Source organism: Electrona antarctica, assembly GCF_951216825.1.
Source record: "Electrona antarctica genome assembly, chromosome: 1".
NCBI lineage: Eukaryota > Metazoa > Chordata > Actinopteri > Myctophiformes > Myctophidae > Electrona > Electrona antarctica.
Window position 1 is genome coordinate 50,337,759 of NC_136806.1, and position 22,218 is coordinate 50,359,976.

Sequence of the window (22,218 nt, forward strand, 5' to 3'; positions counted from 1 at the left end):
ATATGCTTTGGAAGAATTTATTCTACCGTTGATATGGATCCAAGACACCGTCAGTGTCGTACAACAAAAACAACAGATCTGCAGGCTCGTAAGCAGCCTGTGCAAGACCAGCACACCATTTGCATATAGTAATGTGTTTTCCCTACGAGGGTTAATGCGGTTATGGTTGCACCTTTCATCATTGCTGGAGCACGGTACTTATCCGAGAGCGAGCGAGACCTCCAACAGCAACACACTTGGGAATAAGGTTCTATGGGTTCTTTCTTCTTTGTGTACATTTTCAAAGCATGTTCATTTTAATAATCAATCATGTTCTGGCTTAGATCAAAGTGTATTTTTAAGTTACTAATTATCACAATGAAAACATTCTTCCACGTTTTTAAGAAAAAACTAAAGCAAAGCAAAACATGACTTTTAGTTTTTGGTTACATTGTTGTATTGCATACTTGGCTTTTTCAATTATTTGGGGGCCATATCCTCATGGCAAACAGGTTGGGAGTCGTTGCTCTAGCATGATCTAATGGAAATTCCATTCAAATCATGCCTTAGCTTGAACTTTACCTGATGCAAAAGGCAAGACACAATGTATGCCATACATTTTTATTTATTTATTCATATTTAGTCAGGGGTCTTGCAGTATCATTGACAGCATACAGTTAAGAGGATACAAAACAAAACCAAAAAAACGCTTAGAAAATACTTACCTAGGTTGGTTAGAGAGATAAAAATAAAATGTATATGGGTTCATGATAACTTAGTGAAACATATGTTAGGCCCATTTCAATGATTACTGACAAGAAACCCCCTCGGGTGCTTTGAAGGACAACAGCCATCCAGGATTCTTACATTGACACATGACAAAAAAAATCCAAAAGTTGGCATATTTGGTGACGGTGAAATAAAAGGTGGTTGTTCCTCAAAATGAATGTTCACATCTAACCCTCTGTAGTCAGATTTGCCAGTACTAAGCCTTAAGTAAGACAAAATAATGAGCAGCCGCAAACAAAAGTATGTTGTTTTTCTTTTTTTAAACAAATGCATAACAAAAAAGCAGATTCAACTTTAAGTCAAAAGGTTGCAACATTATCCCTTTTGGGGAAAACAAAAAAACACTCGACGAGTCAATCCAATTATAAGCAAGCAGACCAGCGACAAGATGGAGGAAGGACATTCTCTCCAAAGATCCAGCAAGGAGTCCCATACGCACAGAGAAAACAGGGGGGCAAAAAAATAAATCCACCAATAGTTTTCAAGCACTGGATTTGGGTGGGTGGGTGGGTTAGAGGGCAGGGGGGGGGGGGGGGGTAGTGGTGGTAGGATGGGGGTGCATTCTTTTTCCCTGTCACACTCTGTACAAGTGTGGTTTAGGAGGAAAAAATTGTCTCAGATGGAAGCGCCTGAAAGCCTCAGGTTACTCTCATCATCTGGCTTAGAGAAAACACACACACACACACGTGACACCATGATCAACTGGAGGAGAAATTATGGGAGTGAAACACCTGCAGGCTCGTTATCCAATCAGAGTCCTATTTACAGGGGAAAGAGCGGGGGGTGATCAAGTACAGATGGATATAAGCAGTGGTTCTCAAAGATGGAGGTCATGGGACCCTTGGGGTTCCTTGAGGTGGTTTCCAAAATGGACCATAGCAGGTCTGTAACTCTGAGAGCGTACAAATTGAACCCGCAAGGGTCCATTTGGTTTCATTTGAACGCTCTCAGAGTTATTTGGGGGGGAGGGGAGGGACATTGAATTTAAAACAATTTTGAGAACCACTATGAGAATAAAGGAGGGTGGGATGGACTAGAAGGGTGGAGGAGGGGGGTCTCGCTTGGGGGTGAGTGGAATGGCATGGAGGACAGAGTGCGTGTTCAGGCGCTGCCGTCTCCTCCGGCCTCCACCGGGTGGTGGAGTCCGAGCATGTGCTCTGGTTTGCATCCGTTGGCGTGGTGCTCCCACATCTGCAGGTAGAGCTTCTCCAGCTCCATGGAGTACAGCTTGGTGTTGAACAGAGGGCTGCAGATGCGCTGCTTCCACACGCGGGACCGCACCATTTTCAGGCTGCACACACACAGTGGGGGGGGGAAACAGGTGGTAAGTTTAAAAGGCTTACTTTTGATTAACCCATTTAGACCTGGGTTAAAAATATTCACTCTGAAAGAATATATATTCAAAGATTTGCGCCACAATTTTACGATTTTTCAAAAATAGCAGACCTACAAGCTCGTAGCGCGCCACTCGGTGGCGCGCTATGAGCTTGTAGATCTGCTATTTTTCAATAGCTAAATTATAACATAATGTTTAAAACACCAAAAAGGGTTCCCGCCCAAAATGGGTTAAATGATAATTACTTTTGTTTGTTATGAGTATTTACTATTTTGTATTCAGTTATCTTCTTTTACAAACGTTTATATGGTCTAAATCCCACAGATTAACTAATCAACAGGTTAATTGATTATGAAAAGATTGGTAGTTGAGAGAGAAGCCTGGTGTTTAGAGTGTGTTATTTTAATCTAAATCCCATTGTTCTGATATGAGATATATGTGGAGAAAAATCTTATGCTTGTCTGTATTTCTCAACAAAATGCCCAAATGCCTGTGTTCGATGTCAAAAGCATACACATTTGTAATAAATACTTTCCCCCATAGTATATACATGATCTCCTCACATCACAACAATGATATTTAGATTCAAAATTGGCGCACACACACAGAGACAGACAGACAAATCTAAAATCAAGATGAAAAGGTTCTACGTACTATTCCATTTCAGAGCCTAGTTTGACGGCCACGTCCTCGTACTCCTGACGACTGTGAGCGATGAGCTCTGGACAGCCCAGACAGGTGAGCTGCGAGGCTGCCACGCGGGAGGCCAGGGTCTCACCTTTTAAAACAAACACATTACGAAAACAGTTGGAATGGAAATCACACCAAGCAGCACACAAACAATAACAAACCATTTGATTATATCAATGATCTATTCTGGCCATTTGCTGCATTCCACTACTTGGGTCATCATTACATTCCCCATTATCCAATTCAGCGGTTGCAAATCGTTTTAGCCCGAGACCCAAAAGAGAAACTGGGTGTCCCATCTATACGGAACAAACTTACAGAAATACAAAATCACTTAAAGCCCCATTTAAAAAAATAAATAAATAGCCATCTCCAAGCTCACACTGCATCGCACGGCTGCTATTTTCATCATTGAGTTTCTAAAAAGTATGGAATGTTATCAAATTATATCAAATTTGTTATGTTGGGTATCAAATTACATGAAAAAAATATATATATATTTAGTTTTCCAATGAGCAGGAAACGTGAAAAGAAAAGTGGACATTTAGTCATGCCCCAAACATTAGTCCCATTGTTTCTCATTGATTTAATAATTTGCTTTCCCCTGCTAAGCTACATGTTGGCTCTATCCTAGGCTGTGTACCTGCCATGGTTCTAAGCTATATGTTCATTATGTTGGCTCAATCCTAGGCTGTGTACCTGGCATGGTAACCATGGGCGTCCCTGCCCAGAGGACGTCCATGCCCGTGGTGTGGCCGTTGCACAGAGGCGTGTCCAGGCAGACGTCTGCCAGCTGGCCTCTCCTCACGTGCTCCTCCTTCGGTGCCACGGGCGAGAAGATGATCCGAGAGCCGGGGAGGCCAAAGTTCTGGGCATACTGCTGGATGTTGGGTTCCCCCACCGCGGGGAAACGGAGCAGCCACAGCACGCTGTTGGGAACCCGCTTGAGGATCTAAGAAGGAACAGGATGGCAGTTGAACAGAGTTAAACCAAAGAATAGAACTGCTTCAAGTTAAAGAAGTGAAGTTGCCGTGGTGAGAAACATCCACAGCCTCTTAGAATCATCTGAAAAGCCCTGTTCATAGGTTTCACACTTTACACTAGGGGTGGGGGAAAAAATTGATTCATAGATTAATCGCGATGTGGACCTGGACAATTATAAATCAATTCACAATATATATATATATTGTTTTACCATTTGTTTTTGTATGTTGATACAGAATTAATGATGTAGAGACTAGTGAGGACCTAGTGGACACCTTTTCATGATTGACTGCCTCTAAGCCAATGGGAGATAAAAACCCATAGTCTGAACGCTGCAAGATGAAGCCGTATAAGTCCATCTACGTCTACGTAGACTAACTTACATTGGCCCACATCTGCAGGGTGGGGGGGTCGATCTTGTAGAGCTGGTTGAAGTTGCAGTAGACGATGGAGTCCTCAGGGAGGCCGTACTGGGAGCGGGTGGTGACCACGATGGTGCGAGGCACCTCCTCTCCGGTCGCCGCTTTGTTGTTGATCTACAAAAAGGAGATCCGGAGTGTTGAAAGCTATATTATCCCCACTTTAGATTCTCCTCCTGCTGTTATAATCTCCACACGACTGAATATTGAGGGAAAGTGGTAAATAAAAGGGGAGTGAGAAACTGCAAGTCAGACAGGGCCCTAGTGGTCACAAGAGGAAGAACAATACTAGAATTTGTGGACAGACTGTGATCAAAGCTTCCTGCATCTCATGCTGGGCCCCTAAAAACTGTGACAGACGGGTGTCAATCAATCATATTGGTGACAGTCAGTGTGTTTGTGAGGTTCAATCTAAAGCAGTGTTGATTTTGACAGCAAACTTTGATTTAGTTTTAGTCATAGTCTTTTGAATAAAATTTCGTTTTGTTTTAGTCATCTGAAATGTTTTTAGTGTTAGTATAGTTTGTCGACTAAATATCAGTAGATTTTGTTGACAAAACCATTACGACGCCTTGATTTTACCTTTGGTTGCATGCTGAAAATAGCCGATCTACAAGATTACAACGTGTTGTAGCTTGTAGATCTGCTATTTTCAGAATGCAACCAAACATAATGACTAGTCTTTTAGTTAACGAAATAGTGTGAATGTGTGCGTGTGTATATATATATATATATATATATATATATATATATATATATATATATATATAGTCTTAGTCATCATAGCTTAGTTTTTGTCAGTGAAAAAAGGTAGTCGACAAACATCTTTCGTCATTTTTAGTTGACAAAATCAACACCGATCTAAAGCCACCATTGGTCCCACCCTTCACCAGCTCTGTGTTAACAGTAGTCCCCCCAAATACCTGGACGGTCCCATTCAAAGACACTACAATGTCTTCTCTTGAGAATATCTGGAAAAATGTTATTTGAATAAATGGCTGCTCTTGCCATTGTACAGTTACAAAATGTTTTAACAGCAATGATGTTAAAAGGTTCTAAGACAACAGTGCCTCTTCTGGCATCCCCATATGGGGCATTTCTAAAAAAAATATTCAGAAAGTCTATAACCAGATCTACAAGCCCTCAGGGATGCTATTGAGATGGGGTACGTTGAGGATGTATATGAACAATGATTTAATGCAGTGGCTTGCAACCAGTGGTCCTAGCTGGGGTTCCAGGTGGTCCCCAGCTAAATGATGGAGAGTTGGTAACCAAATTGACCCTTGTAGAGCTTAAAATGAAACCAAATGGACCCGTTTGTTAACCCGAATGTTAAGCTCTCAAGAGTAAAATTATTGTTAAACATCTGCATTACTTAATTTACAAGAAGTCTACACAATTGGATAATGTAGAATAATTGTTATTTTGAGGTTTAAGGTTTGCCTGTTATCTCTTCTATGGTACCACATCAATACAGCATGGAATTGTGGGCCAAATCTTATCCAACGAGAACAAAACCTTTTAGTTTTGGGTCTCAGAGGCTAAACGTCATCAAATGGTGATCCGTGGACTGCTCAAATGCCGAATAAATAATGAACCTTGAAATGAAAAGGGTTGAAAACCACTGATTAAATGAACAAATTAGGCCCAGGCGGTGGCGTAACCGTCTGGGCACCCGACTGGTAATCCAGTCGCAGTGTGCCGCGGGTTCGACTCCCGAGCCCGACAAGGCCTTTACTGCATGTCTTCCCCCATCTCTCTCCCGTTTCCTGTCAGCCTACTGTCTGTCCCTTCAAAAACCAATAAAAGGCGTAAGCCGCAAAAAAAATATCTTTAAAATGAACAAATTAATGTGTGGTGTGTGTGTGTTTTCTGCATACCTGTGTGGTAGCCAAGCCGTTGCTGACAGTGAAGCCATTGATGGTGACCTGTATCTGTCCCTGGTTGATCATGTTGATGATGGCCTCGGCCGCTGTGTTCATTGGGATGACGGGCATGGACAGCTGCCCGTTGGTGTCCCCAGTCGAGTCCTGGTTGTTGTCTATCTTCATCTGGACACAAAGCACAGGGAGGTTTAACTTAAAGGAACACTGCACTGTTTACACTCAGCTCATCTCCATGTCTTTATTGGTAGGAGTAGGCCCGTCACAATTATTGCATAATCGTCCAATCGCAATTATTTTGAGATGGTCGCATTTATTTTTGCATAATCATCAATCGTTTCCATGTTGAAAAATGTCCATCCATTTTCAAACATTTAAAAAAATATATAGCAGAAATAGCAGATCTACAAGCTTACAACACATCACAAAGTGACTATTTCTGCTATTTTGTAATTTTTTGGAAAGCACAAAAATAAACATTGCTTTTGTTTTTCAAAAGCGGTTTGCTTTCATCAACAGCCAACGTCACAGATTAACATCCACACATTTCCTTTCCTTCAGAAAGGCTTGGAAATGGTTTATGAAACAAAAACAAACATTATGAGACGATTCCCTTCAGGACAGTGTAACTAAACTCACCTTAACAACCTTCACGTCTGGCAGACTGTCCAGGAAGGCTTTCAGGTCGATGCCGTTGAGCACGATGCGATTGTCAAAGATGTGTCCGTTAGACTTGAAATCTATCACTGCCTTTTTCTGTTGGGTCACAAAAAAAAGAAAAATCATTCAGATTAATTCAAATTAGAAACACAAACATGCCTGAAACATTTGACACATGTCAGAAAGATGGAGCACTCGATACAAGACAGATGAACTGAGAAAGGAGAGCAGTTGCCCTGGCTTACACTTTTGTCATGGGACAGTACGACAGGCGGCAGCCCTAAAAGCTCACGACCCGGTGAGAGCTTGTAGATGGTACGGTAAAATGTATTTATAAAGCGCTTTTCTAAACAAATGTTACAAGGTGCTGTACAATAAATAAAATTAAATAATACATTACACGTGTTGCATGACGTGAGTATAAACCAAGGAGGAGTAGGTCCCTGACCTTGAGGTGAGGGAACATGTTGGCATGGTCTCCGATGAAGAAGGTGTGGGGCATGTAGGCCATCTTCTCCGAGTACTGCTCGGCCACATCAGCGGGCGACGTCTCCTTGTCAGTGATGATGTAATCCATGAAGGGAGCGCCACTGGTGCCGGGGTAGCCCAGCCACATGCACTGAAGGACAGGGACAAACACAACACCCGTCATCTCATTGCATTACGTTTTGACAAATAGACGACGCAAAAGTGCATCGCTGATAATTCACTTTCAACTGTTAACCCTGAGGCAGATTCTACAAACGACAGTTTGCAGAAATGTTATGTTTCTATGTTTAATCAAAATATTGTTAAGTCATGTTGTAGTCATTGTTTTGTCATCTGATCAGGCCGGAACCCTCAAACCCGAAGAATAATACCTTCCCAATAAAAGCACGACACCTGAGATGACAATAGAATTTCCCCGTGGGATAACAAAGGTATACATACAGACGCTAACTAGTCTCTGAAAAGTACACTCACATTCATATTTTAGAAATCAGCAAAACTACGCCACATCAAGCCTTATATTGGGAAGGTATGATTCTTCCAGTTTGAGGGAAAGGAAGTTCTGGTTTGAGGGTTCTTGCCTGATGACTACAAAACAATGATCTAACAATATCATCCACTCCCGACCGGATCACACAGCAATTTAGTAACACAGACCAGGCTTTCCTCCGAGGTGGAAAGCCTGGCGACGCGAGGTTAGACATTTCGCTGACCTGGAGGGGGGCGGGGCGCAGGGCAAACAGCTCGTTGCGTGCTCCTTTGGTGTAGCCGTTCATGTTGACCAGAATATGAACACCATCCTGGTGGATACGGTCTGCTGCCTTGCCGTTGCACGGGATCTGACCGGAGAACAGGACGGAGAGTGACAGGTGAGTACAGATGGTATAATACACTGTTTCCCACACACTGGGTCGGGACCAATGTGTGGGTCCCAGACACATTTTTATGGGTCCATTTATTTTTTGTTTACAATGCATCGCGAAGCGATGTGTTGTGTTGTGAGCAAGCAATTTTCACTAGTTTGGGTCACAGCTTAAAAGATTTGGGATCCACTGGTAATATACATATACATATACACATACACAGTAACAAAAACAAAAAAAATCAATAATGAAACGAGTCATAAAAAGGTCTAAACACTGACCTGGGAGAGGTCTGTGAAGTGATGAGCCTCTGCCACTACTTTCACACGGAAGTTGGTGCTGTCGTCCGGGCTGAGGGCGTAGCAGAACACCTGAGAGAAAACAATACACGCACGTTACAATCTTTCTTTGTATAAACGATTCTTTTTGTCCTTCATTTCAAGGCGACAGAAACATACAAATAGAGTCCAGAGGGAAGCATGCACATCTCTAAAACATTATTCAGGTGCTGAACAAAAAGATACATACAGCTGAAAGGAAGGAGGTCCGCACACTGTTCTACAGCTCCCAGAGTAGTTTATTTGAAATGAACAACGTTTCGACCCACAACAGGTCTTCGTCAGGTACCGTATTATACCTGACGAAGACCTGCTGTGGGTCAAAACGTTGTTCATTTTAACCCATTTTGGGCAGGATCCCCTTTTGGTGTTAGCATTATGTTATGCTTTAGCTATTGAAAAATAGCAGATCTACAAGCTCGTAGCTTGTAGGTCTGCTATTTTTGAAAAATCGAAGAACGACTGACATAGAAACATAGCTTTTTCAGAAAACTGTCAGGATGTAAAGACATTTTTAGAATCTGATCTCAGGTCAAAATGGGTTACATAAACTATTCTGGGAGCTGTAGAACAGTGTGCGCCTGTGCAGACCTCCTTCCTGTCCCCTAAAAGAGACATACTACACATTTGTTACATTTCTTGCTTGAACTAAAAAGGGTCTGTGTTTTATTTATTTCCACTAGACTCTAGTCACGTGAATTCAAGCACCCTCTAGTGACTAGAGGGTGCTTGAATTCACATGTTCAACTAAAACCAATCGCATAACATCTCTGGGTTGCTACTTGCCAACATAAAAGAACCTGGAACTATCTGTATCCGGAAATGTTGTGAATAATGACCATAAGATCATTTTGTAAGTAAGTAAAGTGAGGTGAAGGGGATGAAGTTGCATTTAAACATAACCGAGGAGTAGTTTTTAAAAGGAGGCATACAGTATGGTACACTTATGTCACACATTTAACATTAACTGTAAATATTTCCAGGCTATATTTTATGCCAACTAACAGTAGAAAGGTGACATATAGCTGTGTCAGGGAACACAAGCACAGAGCGTGCACACGCGCACACACACACCTCAAACTTCTCAGAGTTGTGCATGCCAGGAATTGACTGCATCAGGTGAGAGGTGGGGTGGTTGCCGAAGTCGGAGCTGACGTAGCCGATGCGCAGACGTCCATTACTGGCCTTCAGGTCCTTGGGATGCTCAAAGGCAGGCTTATGCAGAGCGTTGATCTGCTCAACGGAAACACCAAGGCACAGACAGTTAGGATGCTTACTCACTATTGAAATGACTGAACTGGCCTGGCAGGGTCTGAAAACAATGACAGCGTGGCTTCCCTGGATCTCCGACATCATGGGGATAATGGCAAATAACATGGTACTGATCATCAGTCCAGTGGTTTTAGAGATTAGCTGCACAGACAGACCTTCTTCGAGACGGCTTGCCCTCCTAGGAGCCACAACGTAGCAATTTGACGGTGTGGCTCCTAGAAAGCGAGCAACCAAGAAAAGGGTCTGTGTCTGTCTATCTGGTGATACTCTCGCAAACCACTCGACCGATCAGTGCCAAATATCATGTGCATGCTGTGATAATTTCTTTCTTCACATTTCACAAAATAAATCTAAATTAGAAGTAATACATGCTCAACCTTAGACCATACATTGCACCCCCCTCCATCACCCATTATTTCCTCTCAAATCAAAACTATACAGAGACAGAACTGCTCAGTCCAGATCCAGACCAGTATCACGTCAGATTAAATCCTCCCTTACCAAAGCACGTTCCCACCCCCAGCAGGTCAGACCCAGCCATCACCAGCAACCTCGGTCGGCCATAAAATGTAAATGGAATGGTTTACTTGCTTTGATCAGTGCGTGTACCTTGTCCAGACAAAGGTTTCCGTGGCGCTCTGCGATGGCCTTGCGGAAGCCGTGAGAGAGGGGGTAGAGCATGCTGTGGTGGGGGTGCACCGAGGGGAGACGGTTCTTATCCAGCTGGTCCGCAACGATGCTGACCAGCTTCTTCATCCTCTCGTCATAATCCGTCCAATCGCAAACGATCTGGAAGGAGAGGAATATTCATCGGTCTAAGGATGCGACTTGATTATCATAAATCACATACATTTTGGGGCTGTTCTTTGTATTATTCGGTGCAAATAATATAGACCATTAAATAAACTATGGCAATAAAACACAAAATGATGGTACATGCTAATCACAAGTTTTCTGAACACATCTTTACCCAGCAGAAATCCTGCTATAGCATCTTTATTCTTTACCCAGCAGTCAAAAACAATAACATTTTATTTTAAAACAAGGAAAGACAAATATTCATTTTCATCTTACATGATCAATAAACCAGTTTTGTAAATCAGTGCTTTAACTTTTATGTGAATCATTATCTGTCAATTAATTGTTTTGCTTCTTATTCAGTCAATACAGGATTTCATAGTCAGGTACAAGAGGCAGAGCAGAAGGTTTTAATAGGGCTACCTGCAGGCAGTGTGCCAAGTTGCAGTAAGCATCAGGGAAGTCAGGCTTTAGTTTCAGAGCTGTGCGGTACGAGGCAATGGCTTCTGGGATGTTGCCAGAATCCTGAGGGAAGACGAAAACGTCAGCAAAATATCAGGGTCAAATGTAAAAGCATAAAGACAAGACGAATGTATAAAAAAGGGTCATTGACTACCTTTCAAGACAAATGTATGAATGTATAAAAAGGGTCATTGACTACCTTTCAAGACAAATGTATGAATTCATAAAAAGGGTCATTGACTACCTTTCAAGACAAATGTATGAATTCATAAAAAGGGTCATTGACTACCTTGTGGATGGAGGCCAGGTTGCTGTGAGCGTCAGCGAAGGCAGGGTTGATCTGGATGGCACGGGTGTAGCACTGCAGGGCTCCCTGCACGTCCTGCATCTCTTTCAGAGTGTTGCCCATGTTGGAGTAGGCGTCGGCAAATGTGGGGCTGATTCTGAAAGCACAGGGGAGGGAACATCATTACAACTATCTGTAAAGCGGTACAATTATTCCGTGTCAGAATGCATAGAATATATAACCCACCGCCACTCATGGGTTTTGGTTAGTAACGACAGTTTTGGTTACAGTTGTGGGTAAATGTTGTTGCTAAATCACAAGCAACCATGTACGGAAAATAGGGATGCACCGATATGGAAATTATTGGCCGATACCGATGTTTAAAATAACAATTTAGACGATAGCAGATACTGATACCGATATGTTCATTTAGTTTTTGTTTGTTGTTTTTAAGGGGAAATGTTGTGCCAGGGAAACAAATACGTCTTCAATACCAGAAATAAATGTTCAGAATCTACAGCTTGGTAGGCTGCAGATAACCAACACACCAACATACTGTAGCCGACGCAAAATATATGCTTATCAACAACAGATAAATATTGGTTATTTGCCGTTACAGATATTGACCAATAACGGCAAATATCGGCCGATACCGATATGTGGCCGATACATTGGTGCATCCCAAACGGAAAAGTATCCATTTGTTACTTCCATGTCGTTATCATTACCAACCTGATAGCCTCCTTGTAGTGCATGAGCGCCTCCTGGAGTTTCCCTTGTTGTTGCAGGACACTGGCAAGGTTAGAGTGAGCTGCAGCAAACTCAGGGAAAACCTAATGAAAAGAGAAGAATCCACCAGCCAGTCAACAACGTCATGAAGTGCCAAGTTATGGCATGCGCACTATGAAAGGGCAGCGAAGCTACTGAAAATGGATGATCAAAAAGTAAACAATGTGCTCACCTCCAGAGCTTTCCTGTAAAGCTCGACGGCCTGCTCAATGTTGCCCTGCTCTCTCTTGATGTTGGCCAGGTTGTTGAGGGAATCGGCGTGGGTTGGACACAGACGCAGGGCCGTGTTGTAACACTCTTCCGCCTCAGACACCTGTGAAATATGTGTGATCTGCATAAGGTGAAATCCTGTCAATGCATTAGGCGTAATAAGCACACAAACAGGGTACACTGACTGAAAATGTAGAATAATTATTTTGATCAATGTTTGCCTGTTATCTCTCCTATGGAACCACATCAATACAGCATGGAATTGACAAAATTGTGTCCAATGACAACAAAATATTAGTCTCAGAGGCTAAATCAATGGTGGTCCGTGGCAAAAACGCAGAATAACTAATGTGAAAAGGGTTGAAAACCCCTGCAAGTAGAGGATTAGTCAGGTGCTAAAAAAAGAGCCGGCTGGAAATATTTAAATGTACGGCTATGGAGACGGCGGCCAGCGCCTGTGAAACGTTTTGAGTGGCTTACGTTTCCCTTCTCCTTGAGGGCGTTGGCCAGGTTGCAGTAGGCGTCAGGGAAGTGTGGCTGCAGCTCGATAGCGCGGCGGTACGTGTCGATGGCCAGGTCGATGAGACCCTGCTCGTAGTACACACAGGCCAGGTTGCCATGCACAACAGCATGGTTGGGGCTCAGGCTGAGGGCTCGCAGATAGCCAGCTACAGCCCTGGAGACCATGAGAGAGAGAGAGAGAGAGAGAGAGAGAGAGAGAGAGAGAGAGAGGGGAATCAGTGGAGAAAAAACTGTGAAACAACATCAGTGACCCAAAATGTGATAAGTGAACAAAAGTATTTTATTAAAAAAAAAGAAGATAATTGAGCCAATTGGAAATTTGGTAAGCAGTGTAAAGACTTGCATGGCTCTATACAACAGCTGGACAGAATGTGGGACAGCTTAAAAGAAAGAAAAGGTCAAATCAAAAGGAGTTCATGTCCAACGTTTGAAACTTTCCAAAATAGACAATCTTGACACTCATGCCCATTTTCCATTGCAACTGGTCAAGTGTGGAAATGTGCACTGAAGTGGTATGAAAATAATATTCTGTTCATTTTTCACACAATTACTACTGTCATCATATTGACTGCTCAACCGATCACTGTGAAGCCTCGGGGAGAAACTCCCTTTAAATGAACAGGAAAAATATAAATAAATAAATACTTCAGCCCCTCTCTCTCCCATACACACACACAGCACTCTTGAGATGTCACCATTGTATGCAGAAATAGCCAGGGTTGCTCGAATCTGTTAAATTTAGCAGTTGCTAAATCCTGGAGGGTCTGACTACTAGCCCACCACCACCAAGGTATATGCCTCTCGCGTGCTTGATGTGGACCACCAGACAGCCACCAACAGATCTCTAACACACCCCTCTCGATGATGGACAGCTTCTCACCCCAATGGACACAAACATCGTCTGTCCTTTGTGGTCAAACAATGAGTCACAATTTCTTTAGAACCACGCTGAAGGCTTAAGCTTTCAGTTTCATTGTTCAGGACATGTCAGGTGACAGTAACTTTGTACGTGGGAGTTGCAGGGACTGAACAATGATATAGATAGAACATAATGATCTTTAGCAATAATATGAACGGAGAACACGTTCTGAGAACACGTTTGGCAGCATTATTAAACAATGTTCTAAGACACAAAAAGACTTCATTAAACAAGGGCGTGTTTCACTGACATTTTATACATCTGCTATTAAAAAGCAAGGCTTTTGCACACCTACAGGCGACAGGTGCGTAGGAGAGGGCACGGTGACCAAAAATGAAAAAGGAACAAACACCCGCAGTCTTCAAATGCAGTGACCAACTTTTATTTAGGGAAACAGCAAGGTTTCGGCCTATGCGGCCTTCATCAGGCTATCTTTAAAGATAAAGATATAGAGAAGAAACGTTGCTGTTTCCCTAAATAAAAGTTGGTCACTGCATTTGAAGACAGTGTGCGGGTGTTTGTTCCTTATACATCTGCTATTAAAACATAACAGCTATACAAGCTCATGCTTGTAGATCTGTTATTTTAGAAAAATCGTGCAAATGGGTACAAATATTAGAATATATATTTTTAACATAACATTTTGAACTCAAAAACAAAATATTTTGAGATGCTGGTCAGTGGTCAAATGGGGGTCCTTGACATGAAAAGGTTTGAGCACCACTCACATAGAAACATTTCCTTTTGTTTCCCAGAAAACGGTTATAGGATTTAGAAGACATTTGTATAATCGGTCTGAGGTCTCAGATAAAACACAACACACTCACCTGTCAAAGATGCGGGCTTCTTTCAGTACATTGCCCAAATTGATGTAGGCATCAAGGAAGTTAGGATCCAGCGTTACTGCCTATGAATAAAAAGAACAGTTTCTATATTTACAGTATAATACATTGTAAACTTATTCACAGCTTATTCAAATCAATGAACATGACCAAAATAGAGACGCGGTTCACATGTGTACGTGAATAATTATATGTCAAGTCAACTGACCTTTTCAAAGTGGTGTATGGCCAGCCATATCTCTCCCTGGGCATTGAACACACAGCCCAGGTTACTCCAAGCCACGGCAAAGTTGGGCTGAGTCTCAATGGCTTTCAGGTAACACGCCTTGAATGGGTTAATGAAAATAAAAATAAAGAAAAGAAAAACAAAACAAAACGCACAGGAGGGAATAGGTAGAAGGAGAGGTATAGTGTATAGAAGGGAGGACAAGGGATTGAAAAATAAATAGAAGATTGAGAATAAAAAGGAAGAAAAGAAAAAAGGGCAGAGGAAACCGAATTAGTGACCGTCTTCCATCACAGCAAAAAGTGAGTCTGCAGTATGGGCTCGCGTGCGCTCAACTCTGCAGCGCTAAGCTGCTTTGCTTTTCCCTACGCTGCGCAGATCCAACCGACACACACACACAGGCCACCATTCTCCAGTTATGGCCTCAGAGCGTGAGGTACCCCCACACTAGCTGTACTGCTCCCACCAATAAGCACGTTACACGTGGATGTCTGTGATGCCCAAAAAGATTGTATTTTCTCCCTCGGTTAGCTTTTCGCACAACCTTGAATGGTGGACTCTGCGTGCAGGTGAAGGTCCCTGTAATGCATGCGCACAAAGCCACGGGGGCGTGCAGGTGTGCGTCTACAAGCACCACCTTAACGCACCGCATATCGCCGCTTGCGCGACCACTGCTGCTTGCAGTGGCCATGGTATCGCCGCTGCGCGCGCTGACTGGCCAGGTGATACAGCTGCAGACCCCGGAACCCCTGACAGAAACCCTTCTACGCCAGACTGGCACGCTCTCAGAACCCACTGTCACTGAGGACAGGATATTGGGGGTGATATGTGAAAACTGGAATGATAACACCTTGCAGTGAAGATCCAATTGTATGTTGTCAGGTCATTTGGAAAAGCATTGATTTTGGGTTCTGGTTCTTTGGGTGCGAGTCTAGCAGAGGGAGGGGAGAGGTCTGCAACCGACAGGCCAATAGGGATGGGGGGGGGGGGGCTGGGGGTCGCTTGCGCTTGCCGTCTTTTGGGTGCTTGGAAGGCATTTCGCTGCGCTGCCCCTGCGCAACTGCAGACTCACAGCGCGATATCGCAACATCAGCTGCAACAAATAAAGAAGGAAAAACAAAACAAAACAGGAACAATAAAAACCAACATGTAAGAGTTAGGGGGTTCTTACTTTCTTTTCTTTCACGTGTTTATTGCTTCCAAACCCAAGTTGACTTTTACTTGATTACAGATGTGGGCACTGCTGTTTAGTATAACATGTTTAAAGGAAAGCTTACTGTACTTCCCGTTTTTTGTTACTTTTTTTTTTTTATCTTGTTTTTGCTCTTCTAAAGGAAGCCACAAGACAGAGGATCTCAAGCATGGAGTGAGGTGGTTTTTTCTTTTTCTGGCAGTTACAAACCCGTTACCATATTTTGGGACTGTCAGAGTGGCGGTCACAGCTGGCTGGAAGAGGGGAGGAGAGGACTGATGCTGCCCTAGTGTTCCTTTCCGCCAGGCACCTACGCAGGAATAGTGTCACCCACCTGAAACCTTCTAAATAACAATATCAGTCGTGGAAAAAACCAAAAGAGACAAAATAAGAATACAAGATCGTTAGTATGTTTTGCAAAACAAATACATAGTTTTCTTTGTTTCTCATATGGAAATAAATAAATTTAAAAAGTGGTTCTGATACCATAACTTTAAAAAAAATTGTTCTTATTTTGCATTCATGCAATGAATGTTTCTCAAAAGAAAATAAATAAGAATAATGCTTATCGGGGAAATTGGGGAGGGAAGAAAGGCTTTTTGTGCGTTCTATTGAATCACTGCAGTAACTTAGTTCTCCAATTTGTTATCAAAATAATTAAAAAAGGAGAGAGGTTACTGGCTTGATCTTCCCCAAATGAACTGATGACATTTCTTTGGGAAATAATATCACTGCATATTTGAAGGTAAAGGGAAGAGGTAATACTCATTACATTTCTCCTTTTTTTCTTTTTCTTTTTGTGCACAAAAAGATTTTATACTTGGAATTTCTTTATCCTGTGCTGCTTTCTTGAATCCTGGCCAATGAGGTAAGGGAGAAAAAGACTGTGGTTTGATTATTTGTATCTAGAAGCCTCCACAGCTCTGAAATAAAGAGGTCATTGGCGTTTGCTGCGCGTGCTTTGTTTCTGTCTCTCTAACCCAGCATCTGACGCGGACGGCAGAATGCAAAGAATGAGCTGTCTGCCTGGCACAGCTTGGACGACCACACAGGCTCCTAGAGCTTTATAAAAGCTAGACTAGAACATCCAAGATTGACCCACTGGGCCTACTGAGAAGCACTGATACATATATAAGAGGGGAGGGTTTGTTTTAAGAAAGAGCACCATCGGGCCATCATGAGCCACGACGGGGCCAAGCTGAGGGGTCAGGAAGACAGCTCTTTGCGCGCGCATTCTGCCGGTCCTCAGCGAGCGCGCGGGGGGGTGGAGCGACAGAGCACTGTTGCACAGGTGCCCCTCCCCACTCCTTTACCCCCCACTCTGGCACCAAATAAGATGGCCTGTAACCACATCTCCAAGTTCTCACCCAACCCAAGTACGGAGCCCCTGTAACTTAATGTTTACATATGGTTTAAAACTAACAAGTGGGGAGGGGAAGCGCACGAGGAAATATATAAAGAATAAGCAATTGTGCAGCTTGTGGTGTTCTTTTTTGCAATATTTGGAGTACAGTGGTTTGGTTAGAGACCATCTTATCTTATGCAAACGTGAACTAGCTTCTCATCAGTCCATTTATTCCTCAAAGACCGAACCAGCATTTTCCCTCCAAATATCAGCATCATCAGAATGCATGCATTTAACGTAAAGACAATTATCTACATCAGGGGTTTTCAAAGTGCGAAGTGCGCCTACCTGGTGACAAGGTGAAAGAGAACAATTGAGTGACAGGGATGGACGACACAAGTTGCCGCTTCATGCAACAGACGTTGCAATGCTTTGTAATTATTCGATCGTGCTAGCAAAGATAGCAGTAATGTCATAGGAAAGGTTGGCGTGTGTGCGTGTTAGGGGCCGTTGTCTGAGCCTTGTCTCAAGGGAGGCCGCTGTATGATACTTTCAAAACCCCTGATCTAAAGATCAATATAAAACTGAGAGCTCCAGCCTTTCTTCCTGAAAAGGGAGGGGAAGGTCACAGATCAGCGGTCAGGGTGGAGCAGAGGACACCAGGACTGAGAGTCGGTGGTAAGAGGTTGTAAGGGTGGCCATTATGTCCCTTCTAACTAGAAAAAATATATATTCATATAGAAAAGTTTGACTAACTGAAAAGTCAAACAAAAATAGGAAGATTGGGTTACTGGGTGAATAGATTAAAAAAATTAAGGAATTGGCCTTGTGTGGGACATCAGATAGTCCAGTGTTTTCCAATGTGTTTGTAAAGTTATTGTTATAGACTTTGCAGCTGCATCTAAAGTCTGACAACAGCCAGGATGAGATGGGATGTACAGGGAAGGGTTCCATGGAAGTACGAGGGAGGAGTAGAGTTCAGAGGTCAAAAGGCTAAAAAGATGTTTGGCCTTGGTGTTCAAATGGGAGCTACTGAAAAAAAGTCTAAATAAAATAAAAGTCTGCAATAATGATCAAAATAAAAACGAAACAACAGTGTTTTCAGACAATCGGCTGGGACATACCTTGGCCTCCTCCAAACGTCCAAGGGCTTTAAGCAAGTTGCCCAAGTCACTACGAACACAATAAAGTTCCTTGAAAGGGAAAGAAAATAGATCTTAGTTACATTAACCCACTGCATATCAAACACCACTTGATGTTCTTAGTCTTGCATGGCCAGACTGTTTTCATGCATACAGTCTGGAGAACGGAAGCTCTGATAATGAGTACGCGATGAAGTGAAGCCTCCTTCCCACTTCCGTTTCGTCTTTACAGTCCCGCAAATTTATCCTAATATAAATCGAAATCATCGAAATCACATATAGCTTGCTAAAAAAAAATGTAAAAATCTTTTAAACTGTATGTTCGTTAACGGAAATGGCAGTTTCCTTACTCGGATTTCGAGAGGTGTAGTTCCAGACTATATAGCATTCGAAGATTGTGGAATAGTTGTCTGGCTACGCGAGACTACTTAGGCCTACTACACATGGCAGTCACTTACGGGGTTATATTGTAAGGCAGAGACGTAGGCCTGCACCGCTCCCTCCATGTCCCCCGCTGCTACCAGAGCGGCAGCCAAGTTGATATATCCGTCTATGAAGTCCGGCTTCAGTCTCAGGGCGTGGCGGTAGTGTTCGATGGCCTCCTGTAGCTGGCCACGCTCCTTGTACACGTTGCCCAGGTTGGAGTAGGCCTCGGCCAACATGGGATTCTGTTTGATGGCCAGGGTACTGAAGTGAGCAGACCTGTAGGGTCAGGATGGATAGGAACGGTCACGAGGCTGATTGGAGAGCAGAGGCCAGCGAAGCTGAACAGATCAACTCCAGCAATGAGTCCACTCCGCACCGATTACAAACTGTAGCTTAACAGTATTGATTAAAGTCATTTTTTTTCCTAGGGGTACAACAGTTAAATTGAATTAATCCATTTAATCTTTTTTGTTTTAACAAAATTGGTCATACTAATTAACAATCTTTTTTTTTTTTTTTGCTTTTTTTAATAGCAGATCTACAAGATCTACAGCTTGTAGAGCTGCCATTTTCACATAACACTGTTGTGCGACAAAGTATAAAATAACGACAATAATCAACAGAATAATCGCTGAGAAAAGAATCGATAGTAGAAGCTCTATTTTCCTTGATCTATACCCCTGAAATCTACTAATTATTGCCAGGTACAGAAAGCAGGATATAATGTTAACAGATTAAACAACCTTCACCACTGAACACCTGAAAAGAAATAAAGTAAGCACAGTTTAAAGTAACAGCCAGGTTAAGATTTTTATAGGAGAGAAATTATTCAGAGGAGACAAAAACAGAATGCCCTGCCCTGGTAGCCCCCAACCACCACAGCTACAGCTGGCCCAGTGCCTCCCTGCGCCGCCACCTCTCATGAGGAAAGTGGTGTGCTTTGAGCCTGTGTCTCCCTCACCCCACCTCACCTGTCGAGTCTACGGCACTGGAAGTGGATGGAGGACAGGAGCAGCAGGACGCCGGTGTTGTCCGGCTCCTGCCTCCAGAGCTGCATGCAGTGGCGCTCTGCCGCCTCAAAGTCGCCAGACTGATACTCGCGGTGCGCCAGCTCAGCCAACCCTTGGAAGGAAAGCATACGTTTTGTCGGTTCTGGAGCACCAACACGGCCCAAGGAGGTGGGAAACAACACGTTAGGGATGATGGAGGAAAAGGAGGCAGACAAAATAAAAAGGGCGTGTGAGAAATAATGGAATAATCCAGGAGAAATGCAAGCAACAAGGCTATGCAGGTTATACTTAAAGAGATAACCATGTGGATGCAAAATTCAAAATAAAGGAAACATTAAATTACTCTAAAACTATTCTTCACAGCTTGGAAATTTGACAACGATTACACACGTGTCAGATATTCTGCTAGAGTGACTCAAATGAAATTTTGAGAAGTCAACCAATACTCTTGCCAAACATATTGAGTATTTTGTAACATACTGCTCAATGGTCTCAGTTACAACAGTGTAGTTTAAAACAGAAAGACGTCTTTTTTTTCTCAGTTGCAACAGTGCAATGAATAAAGCCTGAGAAGTTAAATGTTTATGAAATGAATGTACTACTTATTTGTTTCCTTTATTTTGAAAGCTACCTATTTGAACACGGGACTGCCTTTTTCGCAGAGCGTTCTACCCGATGGGCATGGTTATATGCCGAAACCTAACCTAAACATAACCTTAACCCTAACCTCACAAACACTATGCCTAACCTTAACCTCACAGAATAACCTCAAAACCACGCCCAACTAGGCGAAAGCTCTGCGAAAGAGTGAGACCCATTTGAACACATGCAACTTTGATCAACACTACCAACCAAAGTTAACATTTACTTAAAGGAAAAAAATCCACCTAAAAAGATTCACATTAGTTTCTGTAACATTCAGCCTGGAATTGTCTATTACCATAAAGAACCCTCTCAAAACGAGTGGGAACAAATGGGAATGGAGCTTGGCTTAGAGCTGGCATAATGAAGCCAAGCCAGTAATCAACTGGTAATTTTCCATTTTGGCGCCCTGTGGGCCGTGTGGGAAATAGGCGCTAGAGAAAGAAAACAAAGGAACCGGGGCGAAAACATATTCTCTTTATAGATGTGTTGGCTAAAAACAGCAGCACAAACTGTTTTGGTTGGGTCATGAAGTAAACAAGGTCAGCAGCTATTCAGTGGCTCAAATGTTGATTGGTGATATCAAGAACTACAGCCTTAGCTTTAATATATCGACTCCTAAAACTTGTGAGATGGATTCATGTGTTCTATTACAAACCATCCCCAACTATTGTTTCAAGGTGGATTTTTGCTTTAAGAAATGTAGCTTTGACACATAAAAGTGATATCTAGTTCCCCATCAAAGTACAGGACAGCAAAAACAATGACATATGTTATTATATGTGTAATTAAAAGGGAAATAATAACTGGGTGCAACATGATCTCAGCCTCAGGCAAAAATGGTGGTTTGAATGGTTATGTTTAGTATTGAATGGCTGTTGTACAATGGTGCCACAGACATGGAAGACAGACCATGCAAAATGAATGTCAACAAAAGATTGAGTTGGTAACTAAATGAGGCGGGATCCCATGCATCAACAGCCCTGGCCCAACGTTTGTTAAGACTGGCTGGCCCATAACTACTACATGTGAGATTAATTACAACAATCTTTGGCTAGATGTTGTCTAAAAAGGCAAAAGTAAATTAATAACATATATGAATGCATCGTGCTATTGGAAAACAAACTGTGACTATAACGCCACCGCAGTTGTACATTTTGATTAACACAACCCACCCACACAAACAAATTAATTCACGTTTACATCAGTGTCTGTCCTTCAATGAACATTTCCAACCAACAATAATTCCAACCAACATCGAAAATGAGAATATTACACTCTGTGTTAACCTCGGATAAATATAGCCCCTTTCGGGACCCTTGTTTTAGTTGTTTACCTTTTCTGTATTTGGGACCGCCTTCCCAAATACAGAAAAGGTAAACAAGGGCCCCGAAAGGGACTAGGTAAAATATTGTATGCATTATACTAGCCCCTCTCGGGACCCCCGGTTAAAAGAGCTCAACCGGGGGACCCGAGAGGGGCTAGCATTATACTTGCATACATTTTTGCCAGAAAAAAATCAAACACCAGGCTAAACACAACAACAATAATAATAATAATGCATTTTTAAGCTACATGTGGATGATAATTGATGTATGTATGTATCAAATTTAGTCTACTCTAAAGCTTCAGGTATATCAAATTGCTGGTAATGTTACACTCAGCAGCCATATTGAAAAGCTGCTATTCATTTCACGTGCACGCT

The 22,218-nt window shown here is 42.6% G+C and overlaps 1 protein-coding gene across 12 annotated transcripts in view; it reads right to left on the bottom strand.

Annotated features, from left to right (window-relative positions):
- Positions 1–586: 586 nt before the first annotated feature.
- Positions 587–22,218, bottom strand: part of LOC306927954 (UDP-N-acetylglucosamine--peptide N-acetylglucosaminyltransferase 110 kDa subunit) — a 22,299-nt gene continuing 667 nt past the window's right edge. The window contains exons 2-23 of one of the 12 annotated variants that reach the window (XM_079507847.1): positions 19,833–20,013; positions 18,894–19,137; positions 18,418–18,486; positions 14,739–14,855; positions 14,516–14,595; positions 12,728–12,923; positions 12,210–12,368; positions 11,981–12,081; positions 11,252–11,405; positions 10,924–11,025; positions 10,312–10,491; positions 9,505–9,663; positions 8,374–8,463; positions 7,943–8,068; positions 7,189–7,359; positions 6,720–6,836; positions 6,078–6,248; positions 5,121–5,168; positions 4,162–4,314; positions 3,494–3,746; positions 2,759–2,882; positions 587–2,059 (exon numbers count right to left, since the gene is read on the bottom strand). In XM_079507847.1, the coding sequence (XP_079363973.1) occupies positions 1,870–2,059; positions 2,759–2,882; positions 3,494–3,746; positions 4,162–4,314; positions 5,121–5,168; positions 6,078–6,248; positions 6,720–6,836; positions 7,189–7,359; positions 7,943–8,068; positions 8,374–8,463; positions 9,505–9,663; positions 10,312–10,491; positions 10,924–11,025; positions 11,252–11,405; positions 11,981–12,081; positions 12,210–12,368; positions 12,728–12,923; positions 14,516–14,595; positions 14,739–14,855; positions 18,418–18,486; positions 18,894–19,137; positions 19,833–20,013 (3,185 nt within the window). In that variant the 3' untranslated portion in view covers positions 587–1,869. Of the gene's footprint in view, positions 2,060–2,758; positions 2,883–3,493; positions 3,747–4,161; positions 4,315–5,120; positions 5,169–6,077; positions 6,249–6,719; positions 6,837–7,188; positions 7,360–7,942; positions 8,069–8,373; positions 8,464–9,504; positions 9,664–10,293; positions 10,492–10,923; positions 11,026–11,251; positions 11,406–11,980; positions 12,082–12,209; positions 12,369–12,727; positions 12,924–14,515; positions 14,596–14,738; positions 14,856–16,165; positions 18,385–18,417; positions 18,487–18,893; positions 19,138–19,832; positions 20,014–22,218 lie in introns of those variants that run through there. The other 11 variants (XM_079507849.1, XM_079507853.1, XM_079507846.1 and 8 more) reach the window with 11 other exon arrangements.